At 43.2% G+C, this 24872-nt stretch overlaps 1 protein-coding gene across 2 annotated transcripts in view; it reads left to right on the forward strand.

The window, feature by feature from the left end:
• The window catches only part of SETD5 (SET domain containing 5), a 2687190-nt gene that overhangs the window by 1073481 nt on the left and 1588837 nt on the right, over positions 1-24872 (forward strand). For both annotated transcript variants that reach the window (XM_044078031.1, XM_044078032.1), the window contains exon 10: positions 13678-13795. In XM_044078031.1, coding sequence (XP_043933966.1) covers positions 13678-13795 — 118 coding nt within the window. The remainder of the gene's footprint in view (positions 1-13677; positions 13796-24872) is intronic.

Consider the following 24872-nt stretch of genomic DNA (forward strand, 5'->3'; position numbering starts at 1 on the left):
TTGGAAAACATACTTTGCAATGTGGTTTTAATTCACTTGAGGCATCTTGCAGGACTGCTGTTACTGGGTCTGGGCTTAGAAGGCATGCTTGGCATAAAGAGCAATCTTTGCCAGATCATGTTAAAGTTAAACTGTTGGATGCTTCCTTAAACCAGGATCGCCTGTTTGGCAACAAGGCAGAAGTAGTACTTAAAAGATGGAGGAAAAATCTAAATCTATGTAAACTGTTAAAGATTTCCTGCAAGTGCAGCCTTCAAGATTTAGTAGGCATTGGCCCTCTAAGAATTGGTCCTTTCCTGCCTCTTCCAGGTCTTCTCAGTCCAAACCCAGAACCAGCAGAACACTCAGGCTTCAATCCCAAGGTACACACAGGGCTAAGCAGTGGGGGGCTGTCACTTCCAAAGCAGGGAGTAGTAAGAGCCCCCTTATGGTAAACTGTCTCAATGACTTAACTTTAAAACTTTCAAGCCCTTCTCAACTAAGTGCTTCTTTTGGGGAAAAGATTGCTCTGCAGGCAAAAAACTGGGAACTCATTACCCAGGACAAATGGGTTTTAAATATAGTTTCCCAAGGATACAGATTCCACTTCCACACTTCAACCCCAAACGGTTGGCCAGATCTACCCCTGAATCAGTTGGCAGAGTCTCAAAAGCAATTTTTCGCTCTCAAGGTGAAGAGCTATTCAAACTGTCCCAGAAGTGGAAAGGGGACAAGGTTTCTACTCGAGACTTTTTCTGGAGCCCAGAAAAGACAACTCCTGGCGTCCTATCCTGGATCTCTCTATCCTAAATACTTTTTTGGTGATCCCAAAATTCAAAAACCTAACAATTCACCATTTGCTTCCTATGCTAGGCAAGGATGCCTGGTTGGCAACACTGGATTTAAAGGAGGCCTACCTGCACATTCCAGTCAGGGAATCTTGCAGAAGATGCCTATGCTTCAAAGCAGGCTTCTTGCACTATCAGTTTCTGCACTGCCCTTTGGCTTATCTACTTTGCCCAGGGTATTCACAAAATGCCTAGCTCCAGTCATTGCATTTTGCAGGCAAAGAAATATTTAAATATACCCATACCTGGACGATTGTCTAATTCAGGCAGAAAGCCAGGACATACTATTGAGTCATCTGGCGTTTGTACAAAAAGTGCTAACTTCTCTGGGGTTCACCATAAATGAAAATAAGTCACATCTGGTACCCTGCCAACAAATTGTATTCCTGGCCACAAGCTTGAACACAACTTCCCAGATGGCTTTCCTCACGCCACAGAATTAATTTCACTTGACAGCTTACTTCAAACTAATGGCCACAAAGGCCCTGCTATCTGCAAGACAAATACTGCAAGCCTTGGGGTTCATGGCCTCCTGCATTCTCCTGATTCCATATGCAAGACTGCATATGAGGAAACTTCAATGATATCTAAAAAGCCTATGGTGTCAACATTCTCAGGATCTAGAAGCAATGACTCCTATCATACCTTGCCTACAGTTAAGAGTTACTTTGGGCAGAGGCCTGCCACCAAAACAAGGGACTGCCATTCACTGTACCCCCTGCCTGCACAAACCCTAACAGACGCATCAGACTACGCATGGGAGGCTCACTTGGCAGGGAGGTGCATTCATGTCAAATGGAACCTAAGTCAAATGCTCCTGCATATCAATCAAAAAGAGATGGTAGCTGTACAGAATGCTCTGACAGCCTTCAAGGACCACATTCTTCCAGGACAGTTAATGGTAAAGATGGACAGCACCACTGTTATTTGGTACATAAACGAGCAGGGGAGAACCCACTCATACCCTCTCTGCAGACTAGCCATGGCTCTGTGGAACAGTCTTGACCTACCAAGTGCACCTACAGGCTCAATTCCTGCCAGGAAAGCTAAATACACTGGCAGACGATCTAAGCAGAAATCTCATGGACCCACACGATTGGGAAACTGGAACCAAAGACATTCAACATGTTGATAAACAAATGGGGGAGCCGAGAGATGGACCTGTTTGCCTCCCCCTAGAACTACCAGTTGGACAAATTCTGCACAAGGACTCCCCACAAACAAGCTTGGAAAGTGGATGCCCTTTTTTTTCACCTGGAAAATGTATCAGTTTATGCCTTTCCTCCTCTCTTTCCTCTACAACATACTACTAAAGATCAAACAGGGCAAACAAAGGATGATACTGATTACACCAGACTGGCCACATCAACACTGGTTCCCCTTCTTTCGCAGTGTCACTGCTGGCACCATGGCACTTGCCTCAGACCCCTCCCCTGCTGTCCCAGCAGAAGGGCCAGATTCTGCACCTTCCGCTTCAAACCTGAACCTGGCAGCCTAGCTAATTACCTGATCTCTCTGTTACCATCCCTCAGTAAACAAGTGTTGGATGGCATTCTGGAGGCAAGGTGGCTTTGTACTAGAAAATCTTATGCTGAAAAATGGAAAAGATTCTGTTCCTGGAACCAAACTCGGGATGAGCACAGCAGCACCCAATTTACCTCAGATTCGTCAGTACATAACTGATATGCTTCACAAGGGTCTTTCTTTTTCCTCCATCAAAATTCATGCCTCAGCTATTTCAGCTCGTTATAACACAGAACCACCCCTCTTCTCTCATCCATTGCTCAAGCAGTAAGCAGTTCTTCAGTGGGGCCTAAAACTTATGACCACCCAGGAGAGCCACTACTCCAGCCTGGGACCTTAACTTTGTATTGGAAAACCTTACTCTACCTACTTTTGAGCCAGCTGCAAATATAGAATTGAAATTCCTTTCTTGGAAAACAGCCTTCCTTTTAACCATCACTTCAGCAAGAAGGGTGTCTGAATTACAGGCCCTTATGGCAGTGGAGCCTTTCATCATCTTTCATGCAGACAGGATGTCCCTCAGGACTAATCCCTCCTTCATGCCCAAGGTAGTATCCAGTGTGGCTCTTAATCAGTCCATTAATTTGCCTACCTTCTTTTCTAATCCACAGAACAAAGGGGAATGGATACTGCACTCCTTAGATGTACACAGACAAGTTAGATTTTACTTGGACAGGACTAAACGTCTCAGGAAATCTGAACAGCTGCTGGTGGCATTTGCTGCAGGGGCAGAGGGGAAGGCCATTTCAAAGCAAACCGTTTCTAAATGGATAGGCCATTGCATTCATTTCTGCTATAAACACCAGGGAAAACCTATCCCATAGGGGATAAGACCACATTCCACCAGGGCTGCATCTACCTCTGCAGCCTTTCTCAGAGGTGTCCTTACCAGGGGCATCCTAGAAGCTGCTACCTGGAGTTCTGTACATACTTTCACCAAGCATTACCATTTACCAATTTTCTCTAAATCCAGAGCTGCTTTTGCCACTGCAGTCTTGCAGAGCCCTTATAGCTGGTCCTAATGCTATCTAAATTCCTCCTCCCATCCTTAGCTTTGGGAATCTACCAAAATGTGATGATTGCAACAGTGAAACATGAACATAGTACAGTTGTGTAGATGTTCAAGTGTATTCACTGTTGCAGTCCTGGTTACCCTCCCTCCAGCCCCGACTTCTTTTGGCTGTACCTCTATTCCTTTTTTCTATGCTTAAAAGCATTTTGGTGCATTTGCTTTTTTGTAGGAGGTGTAACCTTGTATATATATTTTATTGTTTCCCATTAGGGAGCACCTGACATCTGAGGCAAGAAAAACTGATGTAATGGCGTCTGCTGCATGCTTTATACCCCTGAACACCTGACGTCATGGAAGATGAGACAGCAACCAACGCAGGACCCCCCAAGACTTTGATAATCAGGCCGACTGAGGGCTACTGCAAGCAAATAACCCAAATGTGATGACTGCAACAGTGAATACGCTCAAACATCTACATTTATGGTAAGTGTACACAACTGTACTTTCCTCTTCAAGAATCCTACTGCAGATCCAGAGACCATTTCCCAAGGACCAAAAGGCATTAAGTCTACTGCTGCTAAAAATCTTACCCCTTCTGACAGAGATTCTAGAGCCTTGGACAGATGGGGTAAGAAGGTATACACTTCTACTACTTTGGCTATTAGGGCTTTAAATTCCCAGTTTCATATGTTAAAGTACCAACAGCATATTATGGAACTGCATAAACAGAAAATGATGAGGATTCCTGACTGTGCTAAATGCACAGAATTACAGGATTTAATGCATTCTGCAGAACAAGTCGGTATACATACTTTGCAATGTGGTTTTTACTCTTTAGAATCATCTTGCAGGGCTGCTGTCACTGGGTCTGTACTTAGAAGGCATGCTTGGCTTAAGGAGCAAAACTTGCCAGATCATGTTAAAGCTAAATTACTGGATGCTCCCTTAAACCAAGACAGCCTGTTTGGCAACAAAGCAATAGTCCTCAAAAGGATGGAGGAAAAAGCTAAATCTGTGCAAACTCTTAAAGATTTCCTACAAGTACAGCCTCCCAGATTTAGTAGGCTTTGGCCTTTAAGGAATTGGTCCTTTCCAGTCTCTTCCAGGCCTTCTCAGTCCAAACCCAGGAACAGCATACCACCTAGGTTACAGTCTCAGGCTATGCTCAGGCCTAAGCAGGGGAGTAGTAAGCCACCCCCTACGGAAAAATGGCACAATGACTTAGACTTAACCCTTCCAAGCCCTGCTCAACTATCTGCTCCCTTAAAAGGAAAGCTCGCCCTGCATGCAAAAAACTGGGAACTCATTACCCAGGACAAATGGGATGTTCTTCATGTTCACTTTTGCTGTCATTACATTTGGGTAATCTGATGGCAGGTTGTTTTCAGTCTGCCTGATTAACAAAGTCTTGGGTCCTGTGTCGGTTGCTGTCCATTCTTCTGTGACGTTAGGTCATCAGGGGTATCAAACATGCAGCTGATGCCATTACATTAGTCTTTCTTGCCACGCAGTGCCCAAAGCAGAAGCAGTTTGCAAGTGCCGGTCGGCTGACTCCTGAAAGTTTCGTTTTCCAGTTTCAGATCCCAAGTTTTCAACTAAAAAGCTAAGTACCCCGTTGGGGAAACTTTTTCTTGCTCCTTACCCATGTCAGTAAAAGTTAATAATTGCATTACTTGTGGAAAGCAAATACCTCATAAGGATTTCCATTTGTACTGTATTCCTTGCCTAGGCCTTGACCACGATGTACGTTGTTGTTGGTTTTGTGCTTTATTTAATCAATGCACTATTAAACGTCTGTACATTTTTGCATCTGTGGCTCAGCTCGACAGTGGCACAGGAAAATAATTTTCTTGTGTGGCAAAAGCCAGGGTACCTTCTTGGCTGGGCTTGTATAGGCCCCAGGGCCGATAGCCTAGTACCTACCTATGAACCTAGATATTTTGGCTCATGCTTTAATTATCCAGAAATGTCATCGGTTAGCAATCAGACTACCGGAATACCTAAAAAACGCAAAGAAAAAGACAGACACAAGCCGTTTATGTTCAAAACTGCCGACGATGCTTCTCCTAAGCCAGTTGCCAGTTCGCCGGTACTCAGTGAAGCAGTTTTGCAACGCCTGATGCCCGCTAATTCTGATTCACAAGCCTCTACTGAGACCCATTCGGAATCCGGTATGCCGTGAGATGCTTTAATTATGGAACCCACTGATGTCTCTACCTTGGCTGGATCAGGAGCCGCTGTGCAGGCACCGGCTTCTGAGGGTGTTTTCAGGCCTACAGATTTGTATATTAGACCGACTCCATCTTCAAAACTAAGGCCAAAATCTCGACCTATGTCTAAAAAAAATGACACCTAGGCCACATGTGCAGGCCCCTATGTGTAAGAAACAAATGATCAAAATACCTGAAGATTTAATTACTCTGATCCGGGGTAGACAACCCCCCCCCCCTTTCTAAGAGGCCTAGGCAAGATATTGACTATGAATCTTCTGAACAGGATTCTATTTCTTCTGATTATTCTAATGAACAGGAATTGTGTCTATACCTACTTATGTGGACTCTGATGCAGAAGATTCCATTCCTTTTGTTTCTCCCCCTGAGGATTTTGCTTTTAGGGAAACTTTGCATGCCTTAAGGGAATATTTCCACTGGGAAAGTCAGGATTTTTCTGAATCTAAAAAGAGACTTAGGGATTTTATTCTTCTTCCTCAGCATAGGCCTTTGGCTGTACCTCCTGTTCTAGACATCAGAATCTAGTATGGCTTCTGATTCTCTGCCTCTGGCTCCTTGTAAGCCAGACAGATACTACCGGGTTCCTGACTCCCACAAATTCCTTTTCAAAAATTCTGTTGCGAATCCTGAAATCATTTCTCAGGGTTTTAAGGGCATTAAGGCTTCTACTGCTAAAAATCCTACCCCTTCTGATAGAGATTCCAGGGCGCTGGATAGATGGGGTAAGAAGGTTTACACTTGTGCAACCTTGGCAATCAGAGCTTTAAACTGTCAATTTCATATGCTTAAATATCAACAGCATGTGATGGGACTACTTAAACAGAAAATGATGTTAATTTCTGACTGTGTGGAAAATAGATTTACAGGATCTATTGCATTCAGCTGAACAAGTTGGAAAACATACTTTGCAATGTGGTTTTGATTCTTCGGAGGCCTCTTTCAGGGCTGCTGTAACTGGGTCTTTGCTAAGAAGGCATGTTTGGCTCAAAGAGCAAACTCTGCCTGATCATGTTAAAGCAAAATTGTTGAATGCTCCTTTACAACAGGACTGTCTCTTTGGTAATAAGGCTGAAGAAGTTCTAAAAAAAGATGGAAGATAAAGCTAAATCTATGCAAACTGTGAAAGATTTCTTACAGGTGCAACCTCCAAGATTTAGTAGGCACTGGCCTTTCCAGTTGCTTCGAGAGCCACTCAAGTCAAACCCAGACATTCCAAAGGCACCAGGTTTCAGTCCCAAGGGACTTTCAGAACAAAACAATGGGGTGCCTCCTCTTTCAAATCTGGAAACAACAAGACCACCTCCCTGTGGTAAGCAGTCTCAGTGACTTCCCTTTACACTTACCTTTTAGCCGCCCCTTTGGGGGGGAAACTGTCTCTTTATGCAAGAAGCTGGCAACTTATAACCCAGGACAAATGGGTTTTAAATATAGTATCCCAGGTGTATAGATTTCATTTCCACAGATTGCCAGTTCCAAACAGATGGCCAGACCTGCCCCAAATCAGTGGGCAGAGGCCCAGAAACAAGTACTTTCCCTCATGAGCATGGGAGCTGTTCAACCAGTACCAGAAGAGGAAAATGGACAAGGTTTCTATTCAAGACTTTTCTTGGTACCCAGAAAAGATAAATCATGACGTCCAATTCTGGTCCTGTCTACTCTAAACACCTTTCTGGACATTCCAAAATTCAAGATGCTGACTCTTCACCAGTTTCTTCCTATGCTAGGCAAAGATGCCTGGTTGGCACCTTTAGATTTAAGAGGCTTACCTGCATATCCCAATCAGGGAATCTTGCAGAAGATACCTCCGCTTCAAAGCAGGCTACTTGCATTACCAGATGTTCTTCATGTTTCACTGTTGCAGTCATTACATTTGGGTAATCTGCTGGCAGGTTGCAGTCAGTCGGCCTGACTTCCAAAGTCTTTGGTCCTGCGTCGGTTGCCGTCTTCTCTTCCATGACATCAGGTCGTCAGGGGTATAAAACATGCAGCCAATGTCATTTTATTTAGTCTTTCTTGCCGTGCGGTGCCCGAAGCAGAAGTATTTCGCAAGTGCCGGTCGGCCGACTACTGAAATATTCGAGTTTTTCAGCATGTTGACACGCAAATGGGGGAGCCCAGACACTAGATCTTTTTGCCACACCCCAGAACTATCAGTTGGACAAATTCTGCACAAGGACTCATCGCAAAAAAGCCTGGAAAGTGGATGCTCTTTCCTTCAGCTGGAAAAACCTCACTCTCCCTCCTTTCGAGCCAGCTGCTACTGCAGACTTAAAATTTCTCTCCTGGAAAACAGCTTTCCTTTTAGCAGTGACTTCAGCTGGAAGGATTTTCAAATTACAAGCTCTTATGGCAGTGGAGCCTTTCATCATTTTTCATGCCTTTCCCCCTCTGCCTCTGCTCTCCAAAGTTCTACTAAAAGTTAAACAGGACAAACCAAAAAAGTTTTGATTGCTCCAGACTGGCCTCGTCAACACTGGTACCTACTCCTGCATAGTGTGTCACACCTCCCACCGTAGCACCTGCTTCAGACACTTACTTTACTGTCTCAGTTGAACAACCAAACTCTGCACACTTGGCTCCAAACTTTGAATCTTGCAGTGTGGCTAATCACCTAAATTCACCCTTATCCCTCCGCAAACCTGTGATTGATGTCATTTTGAAGGCAAGAAGACCTAGTACTAGAAAATCTTATGCTGACAAATGGAAAAAACTCTGTGCCTGGAGTCAATCTCAAGGGATAAAGCACAGCAGTGCCCAACATTCCTCAGATTTTGCAATACTTAACTGAGATGCTTCACAAGGGCCTATCATTTTCATCCATAAAAATCCATGCCTCAGCCATTTCAGCTCATTACAACACAGAACCCTCCCCTCTTCTCTCATCCTCTGCTAAAGCAGTATCTCAGGGGGCCAAAAACTTGAGACCACCCAGGAGAGCTCCCACCCCGGCCTGGGACCTCAATTTTGTATTGGAGAAGCTCACTCTCCCTCCTTTCGAGCCAGCTGCTACTGCAGACTTAAAATTTCTCTCCTGGAAACAGCTTTCCTTTTAGCAGTGACTTCAGCTGGAAGGATTTCCAAATTACAGGCTCTTATGGCAGTGGAGCCTTTCATCATTTTTCATGTGGGTCATGGTGTCTCTCAGGACCAGTCCATCCATCATGCCTAAGGTGGTATCCATTGTGGCTCTTAATCAGACCATTCATTTGCCAACTTTCTTTCCCAATCCACAGAACAAGGGGGGAGCGGATTCTGCATTCATTGGATGTACACAGACAACTTAGATTTTACTTAAACAGGACTAAATCTCAAAGAAAATTTGAACAACTGCTGGTGGCATTTGCTGCAGGGGCAGAGAGAAAGGCTATTTCAAAGCAAACCGTTTCCAAATGGATAAGCCATTGTATTTTTCTGCTGTATGCATCATAGAAAAACTGTCCCCCAAGGGATCAAATCCCATTCCACTAGGGCTGCATCTACTTCAACAGCCTTTCTCAGAGGTGTTCCTACCAGAGACATTCTAGAAGCTGCTACCAGGAGCTCAGTTCATACTTTCACCAAACATTACCATTTACCACTTTTCTCTAAATCCAGAGCTGGGTTTGCCACTGCTGTCCTGCAGGGCCTTATAGCTGGTCCTAATGCTGTATAATTTCCTCCACCCATCCATAGCTGTGGGAATCTTCCAAAATGTAATGACTGCAACAGTGAAATACGAAGAACATAGTACAGTTGTGTACACTTACTATAAATGTAGATGTTCGAGTGTATTCACTCTTGCAGTCCTGGTTACCCTCCCTCCAGCCCCCTATTTTTCTCTGGCTATACATCTACTTTCTTTCACTGTGCTTGAAAAGCCCTTTTGGTGTATTTGCTTTTGGATGGAGGTATATTTTTTGTGCTTTTAATTTTATTTTCTCCCCATTTAGGGGACACCTGACATCTGGAGTAAGAAAAACTAATGTAATGGCGTCGGCTGCATGTTTTATACCCCTGATGTCCTGACGTCATGGAAGAATGGACAGCAACCGACGCAGGACCCAAGACTTGAATCAGGCCGACTGAGGGCAACCTGCCAGCAGATTACCCAAATGTAATGACTGCAACAGTGAATACACTCTAACATCTGCATTTATGGTAAGTGTACACAACTGTACTTTTTGAATATAGTTTCCCAAGGATACAGATTCCACTTCCACACCCTACCAACCCCAAACGGTTAGCCAGATCTACCCCCCAAGTCAGTGGGTTGGAGGCCCAACAGCAGGTTTTCTCTAAGTATCAGGGCTATTCAACCTGTCCCAGAAGAACAAAGGGGACAGTGTTTTTATTCAAGACTTTTCCTGGTACCCAGAAAAGACAGCTCCGGGCGTCCTATCCTGGACCGTTCTATTCTAAACACCTTTTTGGTAATTCCAAAATTCAGAATGCTAACACTTCAACAGCTGCTTCCTATGCTAGACAAAGATGCCTGGTTGGCATCCTTAGACTTAAAGGAAGCTTACCTGCACATTCCAATAAGGGAATCTTGCAGGAAATACCTACGCTTCAGGCTCCATGCACTATCAGTTCTCTGCACTTCCCTTTGGCTTATCTACTGCGCCCAGGGTGTTTACAAAGTGTCTAGCTCCAGCCATTGCATTTTGCAGGCAGAGAAATATTCAAATGTACCCATACTTGGGCGATTCTGATTCATGCAAAAAGCCAGGACTTGCTATTAAAACATATGGCATTCGTAAAGAATCTTCTAACCTCACTGGGGTACACCATAAACGAAAGTAAATCTCAAGTACCCTGCCAACAGATTGTATTCTTGAGAGCAAGCTTGAACACAACTTCCCAGATGGCTTTCCTCACTCCAGAGAAACAAGTTTATTTGACAAACTGCTTCAAACTATTGGCCGCAAATACCCAGCTGTCTGCTAGGAAAATTCTGAAAGCCCTGGGGTTCATGGCCTCTTGCATTCTACTAATTCCATATGCAAGATTGCATAAGAGGAAACTACAATGGTATCTAAAAAGCTTATGGTGTCAACATTCTCAGTACCTGGAATCAATGATTCCTATCATTCCTTGTATAAAGACAGAGTTTTTTTTTGGTGGGCAAAGGCCTGCTACCACAAGGGGCTCCCTTTCACTCTACCCCCCTGCTGCCCAAACCCTTACAACAGACTCATCAGACTAAGCATGGGGGCTCACTTGGCTGGGCAGTGCATCCCGAGACAGATGCACCTGCATATCAACCAGAAAGAAATGTTAGCTCTACAGAATTCCCTGACAAGCCTTCAAAGACTGCATTCTTCCAGGACAACTATTGGTAAAGAAAGACAACACCACAGTTATGTGCTACATAAGCAGGGGGGAACCCATTCGTACCCCCTGCAGACTAGCCATGGCTCTGTGAAACTCAGCCTTGAGCTACCAAGTACACCTACAAGCTCAATTCATGCCAGGCAAGCTAAATTCACTGGCCGACGACCTAAACCGCAATCTCATGAACCCATACAAATGGAAGCTGGAACCAAAAATATTCAACTTATTGAGGAACAAATAGGGGACTCCAGAGGTAGACCTGTTTGCCCTCCCCTCAGAACTACCAATTGGACACATTCTGCACAAGGACTTCCACAGTCGAGCTTGGAAAGTGGATGCCCTGTCCTTTACCTGGGGAAGCCTCTCTGTTTATGCCTTCCCCTCCTCTGCCTCTCCTCTCGAAGGTTCTGCAAAAGATCAGACAGGACAAGCAAAGGACAATACTGATTGCACCAGACTGGCCACACCAGCACTGGTACCCCTTCTTGTGCAGTATGACACTGCTGGAACCATGGCACCTGCCTCAGACCCCTTCCCTGCTGTCCCAGCAGGCGGGCCATATTCTACACCCTAAGCTTCAAACCCTGAACCTTGCAGCCTGGCTAATTCCTTGAGCTCTTCAATAGCATCCCTCAGTAAGCAGGTGCTAGATGTCATTCTTGAGGCAAGGAGGGCTAGTACTAGAAAATCCTGTGCTGAAAAGTTGAAAAGATACATTTCCTGGAGCCAGACTCAGAGGGTTGGGTACAATGGTGCCCAGCTTACCTCATATTCTTCAGTACTTAACAGAAATGCTCCACAAGGGCCTATCCTCATCAGTTAAAATTCATGCCTCTGCCATTTCAGCATATTATAATACTGAGCCCACCCCTCTTCTCTCACCCCCTACTAAAGCAATTCCTTAGAGTGGCCAAAAATTTGACCACCCAGGAGAGCCCCCTACTCCAGCCTGGGATATTAACTTTGTATTGAAAAAGCTATCTCTCTACCTCCCTTTGAGCCAGCTGCAACTGCAGAGTTGAAATTCCTTTCTTGGAAAACAGCCTTCCTTCTAGCCATCACTTTAGCAGGAAGAGTGTCTGAATTACAGGCCCTCATGGCAGGTGGAGTCCTTCATTATCTTCCATGCAGACAGGGTTTCCCTCAGGACCAACCCTTCCTTTATGCCCAAGGTGGTGTCTAGTGTGGCTCTAAATCAATCCATTCATCTGCCTACTTTTTCCCTAATCCACAAAACAAAGGAGAATGAATACTGCACTCTCTTGACATGCACAGACAACTTAGATTTTATTTGGACAGCACTAAGCCTCTCAGAAAATCTGAACAGCTGCTAGTTGGCTTTGCTGCAGGGGCAGAGGCGAATGCCATTTCAAAGCAAACCATTTCTAAATGGATAGCCCATTGCATTCATTTCTGCTACAAGCACCATGGAAAACCTACCCCACGGTGGATAAGATCACATTCCACCAGGGCTGCAGCTACTTCTACAGCCTTTCTCAGAGGAGTCCCTACCAGGGACATCCTAAAAGCTGCTACCTGGAGCTCTGTGCACACATTCACCAAGCTTTACCACATGCCTATTTTTTCTAAATCCAGAGCTGGTTTTGCCACTGCAGTCTTGGAGGGCTTAATAGCTGGCCCTAATGCTCTCTAACTTCCTCCTCCCTTCCTCAGCTTTGGGAAATAACCCAAATGTGATGACTGTAACAGTGAAACATGAAGAACATAGTACAGTTGTGTACACTTACCATAAATGTAGATGTTCGAGTGTATTCACTGTTGCAGTCTGGCTACCCTCCATCCAGCCCCCCTGACTTCTGTTTGCTCTACCTTTCCTTTGTGTTTGGTGTATCTAAGCTTTCTGGTGTATTTGCTTTTTGATGGAGGTGTTCCATAGCATAATTGCTGCCCATTGTGGGGGCACCTGACATCAGGGACAAGAAAAACTGATGTAATGGCATTGGCTGCATGTTTTATACCCTTGACGACCTGACGTCATGGAAGAAGATACAGCATCCGACACAGGAATCCAAGACTCTGGTATTCAGTCCTGCTGAGGGCTACCTGCAGGCAGATAATACAAATGTGATGGCTGCAACAGTGAATACACTCGAACGTCTACATTTATGGTAAGTATACACAACTGTACTTTTTCCTGCATCTGTTTGCAAGAAATTCCTGTTTAGGTCTCTGTGTGAAATGTCATTGAGTATTTTATGCATTTCAACCTAATGTCATCTTAAATTTCACAGTTTTTCTTTTTTTAATTAAGTAGTATGTTCTTTTGCAACTTGATTAAATAGGTACTGTATTGACATCTTCCCGATGAGCCTTCCTCCCCTGAATCTGTTACTTTCCCACAGTGTGTTTCTTCCCAATTAATATTTGTGTGAAAGTGCATCAGATCATGAGGCGAAGTTGGTTAAAGATTTTATACAAGTTAACATATTTCTACATGGCATAATTGAGAGTTAAATGTCCCATGGTGGTCTGTCAGTTTGGTGTCCATAGTTTGCATTGTTTTCTGAGGAAGATGATCAGTGTTGAGGTTTGAATTCCTTGTAAAATCACTTTGCATAGCTTGTATTTTAACTTGCATCTTTAGGGGCTCGAGTACAGGAGTACCATGTTGAATTGTGTGCGTCAGTCCTCGTTCTTAGTTAGCATCTGTCTTAGTAGCTTAATATAAATGTGAAGTTTTGTAAATGCTGTAATTGTCTGATTTTGTCTTCATAATGTAATGCTTGTGTATGCTTTGTCTTCCATACAGGCCGTATCCCTTTGTGCTTTTCTATTCCAAGTTCAGTGGATTAGAGATGTGCGTTGATGCCAGGACATTTGGTAATGATGCAAGGTTCATAAGACGTTCCTGTACTCCTAATGCAGAGGTAAGAGTTCTTGAAGTGCATTTTCAGTGTTTAATGCCCAAACTGGGACCTCTACAGGTTTAAAGAAGTAAATGATTATTCTTTCAGCTTTGTTTCAGAGTGTGTATGTCACTATAATCCTGTGTCGTATTTCTGCTGTTTTATGCACAATGTAACAGCAGATCCCATTTTGGACTTAAAACTGATGAACTATTTCCACAGTTCCTATGTTAAAGCTGTACATGATGGACACTTGTTCTGGTGCCCGAGATAACTGTGGGCTTTGGTTGGATTAAACCTTTCCATGTCCATAGAAATAAGTGGTGGTGTCCGGTCTGACTTTCTTCAGTCACAGCTTCCCATTTTATAGCAGCCTCATTTCCCTGGTGTGGTAGTGTGTGTATTTCCATGGTCAATACCACCAAGTCCTTTGGCTCCACTTGGGTTGAATGAAGCAAAAAGATAACTTTCTGCCTTTTAGAACAATTTCCAACCAGGTCATATCAGATCAGAGCTTTGGACTAAACTTCTATAGGGTATCTCAGTAAACAAAGAGAATTCACACATTGGGTGTGGGTTTTTAGGAACGTAACCTTGTAGTGCTTTGAACTAGTCTGCTAAACTGTACATTTTTTGAAGGGATGCTCTTATCTAGTGGCAAGCCAGAGATTTTTTTCTGTTACTTGATGGCTAAAACTAGTCTTGGAATGCACATTCAGTAGTTTCAGAAAAAAAGCCTTGTAAATATCTTCCCAGTGTTTCTATTGTTGCTGAATGTTTAAATGACAGCATGTCCACAATGATTTCATTGCCACCCTGTCATGAAGGCATCACTGGTGTATCCCTCACATTCGTTAAGAAATCAGGATCCTCTACCATTTTTAGACAAAAGCTAGATCACGTGTGCCCATTTAAAGATCTCCCATAGTTATAGTAGCCCAAGGATCCGAATTTTCAATGTGTTCTGATATTACTGCACCATGATTCATGGATGACAGAGCAGGTGTAATCTTTATGGTTCCCTTATTAACCATTGATGATCTTGACATAGTTACTCTGTACACTTGAAACTTAGTTTTCATTTTTAGATATGCAGTTTTTACAAGTATTTCTTTCCATATAGCAGCTGTTTATTTGAAAAAAATAATTGTGCCACCGAAGTCCCAGCTCTTTCTTAAGAAAGCTGTTGGAGAAAGGTATCACTTGGGATGTGGAGGTCTGACGGACAAAAATTATAAAACTGCTCCAGCACCAAAGTGATGATGATCTTCGTGTTTCACTGTTGCAGTCATCACATTAGGGTTATCTGCTTGCAGTAGCCCTCAGACGGCCTGATTATCAAAGTCTTGGGTCCTGCATCAGTTGCTGTCTCATCTTCAGTGACGTCAGGTAGTCAGGGGTATAAAGCATGCAGCTGACGCCATTACATCAGTCTTTCTTGCTGTGTGGTGCCCAAAGCAGAAGCAGTTCACAAGTGCCGGTCAGCTGACTCCTGAAATTTGTTTTTCGAGTTTCAGAACCGAAGTCTTCAACTAAAGCTAAGTACCCCATTTAGGAAACTTTTTCTTGCTCTAAACCGATGTCAGTAAAAGTCAATAATTATATTTCTTGTGGAAAGCAAATACCTCAAAGATTTTCGTTCGTACTGCATTCCTTGCCTAGGCCCTGACCACGACATACCTTGCTGTCGGTTTTGTGCCTTATTTAAACAAACTATTCGTTGTCAGTATATTTACGCTTCTAAATATTTTGGTACTCTGTTCAATTACCCATATATGGCTTCGGTAAGCCACCCGACTACTGACATTCCGAAAAAACGCAAAGATAAAGACAGAGACAGGCTGCCTAGGTCCAAAGCTGCTGACGATGCTTCTAAGCTAGTCGCCAGTTCACCTGCACTCAGTGAGGTGCTTTCACAGCCCCTGATACCCGCTACTTCATATTCTAAGGCCTCTACTGAGACTCATTCGGAGTCCAGTATGCTGCGAGATGCTTCAACTGTGGAACCTGCGGATGTGTCTACCTTGGATGGATCCGGAACCACTGTGCAGGCACTGGCTTCTGAGGGTGTATTCAGGCCTACTGACTTGCATATTAAACCGACGCCATCTTCTTCTTCAAGGCCTAAAACCCAATCCATGCCTAGAAAACAGATGCCCAGACCGCATGATCAGGCCTCTATGCCTAAAAAACAAATTATAAGAATGGCTGAAGACCTTATTACTTTAATCAGGGGGGAGGAGCCAACCTTTCCCCTCTGAGACCTAGGACTGAATTTGCTCTTGATACTTCTGATCAGGATTCTGAAATTTCTGTTTCTTCTGATGACCAGGATTTACCCTTATCTACCTATGAGGATTCTGCTGCAGAGGACACTATTCCCTCTGCTTCCCCTCCAGAGGATTTCTGTCTTGGTAAAACCTAGTGGACCAAACCCTCCATGCCCAAGGTAGTATCCAGTGTGGCTCTTAATCAGTCCATTCATTTGCCAACCCTCTTTTCTAATCCACAGAACAAACGGGAATGGATACTGCACTCCTTAGATGTGCACAGAGAACTTAGATTTTACTTGGACAAGACTAAACCTCTCAAAAAATCTGAACAGCTGCTGGTGGCATTTGCTGCAGGGGCAGAGGGGAAGGCCATTTCAAAGCAAACCATCTCTAAATGGATAGGCCAATTGCATTCATTTCTGCTATAAGCACCATGGAAAACCTGTCCCACAGGGGATAAGGCCACATTCAACCAGGGCTGCATCTACTTCTGCAGCCTTTCTCAGAGGTGTCCTTACCAGGGACATCCTAGAAGCTGCTACCTGGAGTTCTGTACATACTTTCACCAAGCGTTACCATTTGCCAATTTTCTCTAAATCCAGAGGTGGTTTTGCCACTGCAGTCTTGAAGGGCCTCATAGCTGGTCCTAATGCTGTATAAATTTCTCCTCACATCCTTAGCTTTGGGAATGCACCCAACTGTGATGACTGCAACAGTGAAACACAAAGATCACAGTACAGTTGTGTATACTTGCCAAAATGTAGATGTTCGAGTGTATTCATTGTTGCAGTCCTGGTTACCCTCCCTCCAGCCCCTTGACTTCTTTTGGCTATACCTCTATTCCTTTTTATTATGCTTAAAAGCTTTTTGGTGTATTTGCTTTTTTGTTGGAGGTATAACCTTGTGTGTTGTATGTGTGTATATATATGTATATATATATATATATATATATATATATATATATATATATATAGTTGCTTCCCATTAGAGGAGCAGCTGACATCTGGGGCAAGAAAAACTGATGTAATGGTGTCTGCTGTATGCTTTATACCCCTGACTACCTGATGTCATGGCAGATGAGACAGCAACCGACACAGAACCCAAGACTTTGATAATCAGGACGAGTGGGGGCTACTGCGAGCAGATTACCCTAATGTGATGACTGCAACAGTGAATACACTCTAACATCTATATTTATGGCAAGTGCACACAACTGTACTTTTGTGAGTATGCCAGTTGTAATGCAAGTAATGACAGCATTGTATATAGAGACGGTTTCCCACAGAAAAACAGATCCATTGCCTGTGGGTGAAGAGCATTTATAAATGCACACAAGATATCCTTGGATAGGAAACAAGTTGTTGGCATTCGTGTACAGATGCAGGAAAGTTCATGGGTATGTATGTGATTAAGCGGTTTGGTGAAAATGATCCAGAAACCCTTGCAAAGCATGTTCAAGAACATCTTTGATATATCTCCTACATTGCCTTGGATGTTAGTCTACAAAAGTGTGACATAAAAGTGAAATTCAGACAAGCTGAAAAACTGCACACAACACTTGTGTTGAATAGAGTGTATTTGCCAGAGAAATATGACAGACTGCTAGAATTATTATTTTTTGGGTAAGTACATCAGTTAACATTAACAGAAGAAAAAAAGCATCAGGGCTGGGCTGATGACTGCATCTTAGAAATGCTGCTGCTAAAAATGATGAAAGGCTATGTGAGTTATCACTAAAGAAGCTGTCTTGGAGCTTAATGTTTAAAAATAGCAAAATAGTTCCTACTCAGCTAAGAAAGCAAATGGGTTGTGAGTATAACATGAATCCCATCTGGGAGTGCCAAATTACAAAGAAAAGAACAAGAGATATGTTTTGACAAGAAATGTTGACTCCAGTAAGGTAGAAAAGATTTGTGGCATCTTTGTTGGTATTAATGGTAAAGATGCAAAGATTTTAGCATATCAAGTTCAAAACATCCTTAGAGTCTAGTGGGTATTTCCCTTCAAAAAAAGTTGTGTATTTCATGTGCACAGACCATTGCATCAAGTTTCCTGAAGTGGCTATATTTTTTATTTTTTTTTTTCTTACACCTTGTGATTAGGTTAGTCCTATTAGGCGAGTGGCCCCCTTTGCAAGGTGACATTCATACTGAGTAGGAGAAATATGGCCAGAGCATCAGAGAAATTCTTTTGATGGAAGAGGTTCTGGGGAGTGCTTCTGGTTGTGGAATTGTTGGAAAAGGCAAGATGTCAGTGGCTGAGTACATTGCAGCTGGAGAGAGCTTGGAGGTGAGGCATAGTTCATTTGGTAATGCAATGGATGTGGAAAATAACAAAACTCCAGGTAGGAGTCTTGGAAGAGGATGTTTTTATATTTGGAATCTGAGGAAGCCAGTGTTGAAGTTGCTGTTTCATGCTTCGAGGTGATGGAAAGGTGCACTCTGTACAGATTCTGAAAGTGACTGATAGTCTGAGAACAGAAGGGAATGGAAAATGCTGATTGCAGCATTTGAGTTGCAGAGGATATGGCATGAGCAGGTCAAATGAGAAAACTGTAGAAGGGCAGCTGCTACCTAGTAAAGAAAGGAGGTTGTTTGCAACTGTAACATCTGAAGAAATAAATTATCAAGTGTAGGTGTTCAGGGGAAGAAGCTTCAAATGGATAAAATCAAAAGCTGGTAAAATGGTGGATCAGTGTTTTTATGGGATAACTGTACAATTATGAATAGGGGCACCACATGTGAAATCCTTTATAAATCTGGGTAACACGTTTTGTTACATTTGAATCCTTTTAGATCATGAAGATTCTTGCAAGTTTATGAAGGAAAAAGAAATATATTGGTAGAATGAATGTTTCTGACAAACTTCGCAGTTCAAGTAAATTCATATACAATTCAGAGTGGACATTTTGGAAGAAAGGAACATTATGGTATATGGACATTTAAAGTGTAAAATGCACTGGAAATGCATGGACTGGGGCATGAGGACTGTTGAAATATAAAACTGTTTTCCATCACTTTTAAGTGTTATCTGTGTGGTATTAGACGGATTTAGAAGTATTGTGGGCTGTCAAATGCATGCTGTATTTGTGGCTATACATTTAATTGGCAAGTGTAACACAAGGAAATACCAGCAGTGTGGGAAATAGCCATGGTATTAAGCAGTCTAAGAAAATGACATCAGTAGGTTCATTTTTTGGTTTGATTGTAATACCTGATGAAGATCAGGATCAAAATATAGAAAAGTTAATGTTCTTGTTTTTAACACCTTTATTAAATTATCTCTCAAGATGTAAGTAAACACACTGATATAAAAGAAACAGACCATAAGTGGTTTCTAGTTGTATACAATGTACATCACACATTTTTTATAACCATCAGTTCAATCCCTGCCTTCCCTTAAACCTTACTGTTCCTCCAGAACATTATTCTGCATGTATTGTTCTCACAATTTCCATTTGTTTCTATGCAATTTACTCCCCTTTTGTAAAGATCTACCTTCCTGTTGTATTCACTACAATATTCAATATCTCAAATACAGTTGACTTTAATTTCCATTTTCTAGTAATTGCTTTTTTGGCATCCAACAGAATAAAACTTAATAAGGCTTTACTACGTATAGGCAAGTCAGATCCTATATCCCAGCTCAGAAGAAGCATTTCCTTACAGCCATTTGCTCACCCAATAATTCTGATGGAGTATTCTGTAGGGAATTTTCAAAATCTGCCAACTCGTTACACTCACAAAATATATGTTCCCAATTACCTTTTTCCTTCATCACACCTCCAGCATTTGCTGTCTACTTGAGGAAAATTATTTGAAGTCTGCTTGAAGTATCAAAGTACCTATGCAAGTACTTCCAAGCAAAAGGTCGTAAATATTCTGGACTTGATTGCATTCTTTGGAGCCATACACGTCTTCCCACTTATTTCTTGTAAATTGCTTTTCCAGCCTCATTTGATTTGACTCTTTTATAGTTATGCAGTATTTTATATGCCATGCTAATTATTCCTTGAATTATAACCTTCTGGTTATGTTGTGTGTATGTGTGTCAACTGCGTAGCTCTAAAGTACCCCTTCAAATCGGGTAAACCTTTACAACCTTGTTCTAGTGGAAGAATCAACTTATCCCACCTAACTCGTGCCCTCCTTCCCTCCCAGAAAAATTTCTTCAATTCTTTATTGTCCACTGTTTCTCCCCTGTTTGATAAATGTATGCCTGATCCATAGAAAAGACTCAAGGGAATAAAAATATTTTCATTGCTTATCTTACTATTCATATTAATTAAGAGTTTCCAGTTTCTTAATTTTTGTATTTTCTTGTTACTCTGCCCACATATACTTAGTTGTCATAGTAGAAGCTGTTTTTAATGCATACTGGCACTTCATCTTATGTCCCCATAAATGTGGGTGTTGCCGAACCAATTTTTGTGTGGGTGTATAATATATGGCTGTAACCTTTGTTTTACCTTCATTCATTTTATATCCTGAAATGGTCTCAAATGTTCCACAGCACTGTCCTTTTTTGGATTTATCAGGTACAAGATAATGCCTGCAAATCCAGTTTTTCTCTGTTACCATACCACATGTTCATCGTGTTTCACTGTTGCAGTCATTACACTTGGGTTATCCTACTGGCAGGCGACCCACAGTTGACCTGAATTCCAAAGTCCTGGTCCGGCGTCTGTTGCTGTTGCCTCTTCCCTGAGGTGCGCCAGGGGTATAAAAGATGCAGCCGACACCATTTTCTTCAATCTTTCTTGCCGCGCTGTGCCCAAAGCAAAAGCAGTTCGCAAGTGCTGGTTGGCCGACTCCTGAGATTTTCGAAATCTAATTTCAGATCCGAAGTATTCAATAAAGCCAAGTACCCCATTGGGGAAACTTTTTTCTTGCTCCAGACCGATGTCAGAAAAAGTTAACAATTGTATTTCTTGTGGGAAGCAAATAACTCATAAGGATTTCCACTCTTACTGTATTCCTTGCCTAGGCCCTGACCCACGACATTGCTAGTTGTCAGTTTTGTGCTAGATTTCACCAACGCACTATTAAGCGTTGGTACAATTTTGTTTTCATTATTTTGGCAGAAGGTTTAACTACATAATGCCATAGGAACAACCGACCGGAATTCATAAAAAAAACGAAAGGATAAAGACAAGGACAAGCATCCGAGGTCCAAAACCGACGACAAAGCCTCTTCTAGGCCAGTCGCCGGTGCTCAGTGAGGCGCTTTTGCAGCTCCTGACTCCTGCTACCTCAGAACCACAGGCCGCCTCCGACTCCCTCGTGGAGACAGCTAGGCCTCTGGATACTCAAGGTATTGGCCCTTCGGAAATTAAACCCTCAGATGGCTCTGGAGCCGCTGAGCAGGTATCTGCTTCTGAGGGTGTTTTCAGACCTACACAACTTTATATAAAGCTTACTTCAGCATTCAAGACAAAGTCTAAAACAGTTTTAAAGACAAGGAAGCCAGTACAACATTCTCCAGGACAGGCTTCTATGCCTAAGAAACAGATGCTCAAAATGGCCGAAGACCTAATTACTTTGATCAGGGGTTCCCATCCCCCTCCTGATAAGAGGCCTAGGAAGACACTGAATATGATTCCTCTGATCAGGTTTCTATTTCCACCGATTCCTCTTCTGATCAGCGATATTCTGTTCCTCCATATGAGGATTCTGATGCTGAAGATTCTATTCCTTCAGCTTCTCCTCCTGAGGACTATTCTTTTGGAGAAACCCTGCATACCATGAGGGAGCATTTCCATTGGGAGAGCCAGGATTATTCCGACTCCAAGAAAAGACTTAGAGACTTTCTTTTACTTCCTCAGCACAGACCTCTTGCAATTCCTCCTGTACTAGACATAGTAGATGATGTTTTTTCAGAGTCCGGCCTGTCTCCAGACTCTCTACCACCTGCCCCTGTTAAGCCGAAGAGATACTACAGGGTCCCAGACTCCCATAAATTTCTTTACAAAAACCCTGCTGCTGACACAGAAACTATCTCACAGGGTCCCAAAGGGGTCAAGGCTGCTTCTGCCAAAAACCCTGTTCCCACAGACAGAGATTCTAGGGCTTTGGACAGATGGGGGAAGAAAGTTTACACTTCTGCCACCTTCGCTGTAAGGGCTTTAAATTGTCAGATTCATATGCTCAAATATCAGCAATATTTAATGTCTTTGTTAAAACAAAAAATGTTGACAAATTCTGAATGTTCTGAAAACAAAGATTTGCAGGATTTATTGCATGCAGCTGAACAAGTGGGAAAACATACTTTGCATTGTGGTTATGATTCACTGGAGGCATCTTGCAGGGCCGCTGTAACAGGTTCTGTTATTAGAAGGCATGCTTGGTTAAAGGAACAGTCTCTGCCTGATCATGTTAAAGCAAAATTATTGGATGCTCCATTACAGCATGATACCTTGTTTGGTGTTAAGGCAGAAGAGGTGTTGAAGAAAATGGAGGATAAAGCTAAATCTATGCAGACAGTGAAGGATTTCTTACAGGTACAGCCACCCAGGTTTAGCAGGAACTGGCCTTCTAAGAATTGGTCCTTTCCCGTGTCAGACAGGCCACAAAGATGCAGGTACAGACTCCCTAGAGGCAGACAACAGCCCCAGGGCTCATACAGGCCCAAACAAGGCGATGCTTCTACCTCCAAAAGCGGAGAAGACAAATCACAGCCATATAGGAAACAGTCCCAATGACTTCCCTCTGCCAATGCCAAGCATTTATCTTTTGGCATCACCCTTAGGGGGAAAGCTAGCACTTTTTTCACAAAATTGGCACACGATCACCCAGGACAAATAGGTCCTAAACAAAGTCTCTCAGGGCTACAGGTTCCATTTTCACACCCTTCCAAAGGCAAAAGGTATGCCAGACCTGCCACACAATCAAATGGGCAGAGGCACAAAAACAAGTTTCATCTCTCATGGACATGAGGGCTATTCAGCCAGTGCCACAACAAGATCAGGGACAAGGATTTTACTCAAGACTTTTCTTAGTACCAAAAAGGACAAAGCATGGAGACCAATTCTGGACCTGTCTATTCTAAATACTTTTCTGGACGTTCCAAAATTCAAAATGTTGACTCTGCAACAGCTTCTGCCTGTGCTGGGCAAGAAGGCTTGGCTTGTAACTTTGGACCTCAAAGAGGCATACCTGCATGTCCCAGTCAGACAATCTTGCAGAAGATACCTCAGATTCATAGCTGGCTCAATGCACTACCAATTCTCTGCACTGCCCTTTGGCTTATCTACTGCGCCCAGGGTCTTCACAAAATGCCTGGCACCAGTAATTGCATTTTGCAGACAGAGGAATCCAAATATATCCCTACATGGACTGCCTTATTCACACAGAGACCAAAGACATTCTACTAAAGCATCTGGCGTTTGTAAAAAGATTACTAATTTGCCTAGGGTACACAATAAACAAAAAGAAATCAAAACTAGTACCCTCTGAAGAGATAATATTCCTGGGTGCAAGCGTAAATACAACTGGCCCAGATAGCTTATCTCACGCCAGACAAAGGCAACTGACTTCTTACTTCGAAAGCATGACAACGAAGACCCAGTTATCTGCAAGAAAAATTCTGCAGGCTCTGGGCTACATGGCCTCCTGCATTCTGCTAATTCCATATGCAAGACTGCATATGAGGAAACTACAGTGGTATCTAAAAAGTATTTGGACTCAACATTGCCACAGCCCAGAATCATTAATTTCACTCGTTCCCTGCCTGCAACAGGAGTTTCAATGGTGGGCAAACGCCTGCCACCACAACAAGGGACAGCCATTCACTTTACCCACCGCCAGGGAAACACTAACAACAGATGCATCAGATTATGCCTGGGGGACCCACATGGCAGGAAAATGTATTCAGGGCACATGGCCCCCAAGCCAAAGGCATCTGGTAATTGCCGCCCCATAAGCTTAACAAGTCTAGACTGCAAAGCTATGGAGAGGATCATAATGGAGCTCATAAACAAAGATATAGGGGACTTGCAGACATTGGACCCGACCCAGTTTGGCTTCGTCAAGGGAAGATCATGCCTTTTGAACTTGGTCGACTTCTTCGAAACAGTCACCAAGGCCATTGATGAGGGAAAGGCAGTCCATACAGCCTACCTTGACCTTGCAAAGGCTTTCGACACAATACCCCACTCGGGTATTGTAGAAAACTTACCAGCTTAAATGTAAACCCATATGTCACAAGATGGGTTGCAAACTGGCTTAAGGACAGAACCCACAGGGTTAGAGTTGCTGGCGCTATGTCAGACTCCAAGCCGGTCACAAGTGGTGTCCCACAGGGCTCTGTCCTTGGCCCCTATTGTTCGGCATCTACTTCTCAGAAGTACAGGCCAACATGGGAGGACTTTGGCTGACAAAGTTTGCAGACGACTGCAAACTGGGCCATAGTGGAAAGTGCATCGGACACGGATATCCTTCAGAAGGGACTCACGGAAACAGATAGCTGGTGCCAGAGCCATGGCCTGAAGTTAAACGCCAAAAATGTATAGTCATACCCTTCGGGAAAACAAGGTAACCCCAAGCTACCATATAGGTGGCAATCCACTAAGCACAGAAGAGGTTATCAGGGACCTGGGGACCCAGGTTGACAGTGGCCTTTCTTTTGACACTCACGTTGCTAAAGTGGTTAGAAAGACCTTCTACATTGCCCACCTGATCATGAAGGGATTCACATCCAGATCTAGTGAGGTCATTGTTCCCTGTACTCTTCACTTATCAGACCAATGATCGAGTACAATGCCCCATTCGGGATGTATCTCACCCAACATCTGCAGCAATTGGAGAGACCCCAAAAGTTCCTCATCA

Source organism: Protopterus annectens, chromosome 7.part0 (genome assembly GCF_019279795.1).
Source record: "Protopterus annectens isolate FY-2018-M chromosome 7.part0, PAN1.0, whole genome shotgun sequence".
NCBI lineage: Eukaryota > Metazoa > Chordata > Ceratodontiformes > Protopteridae > Protopterus > Protopterus annectens.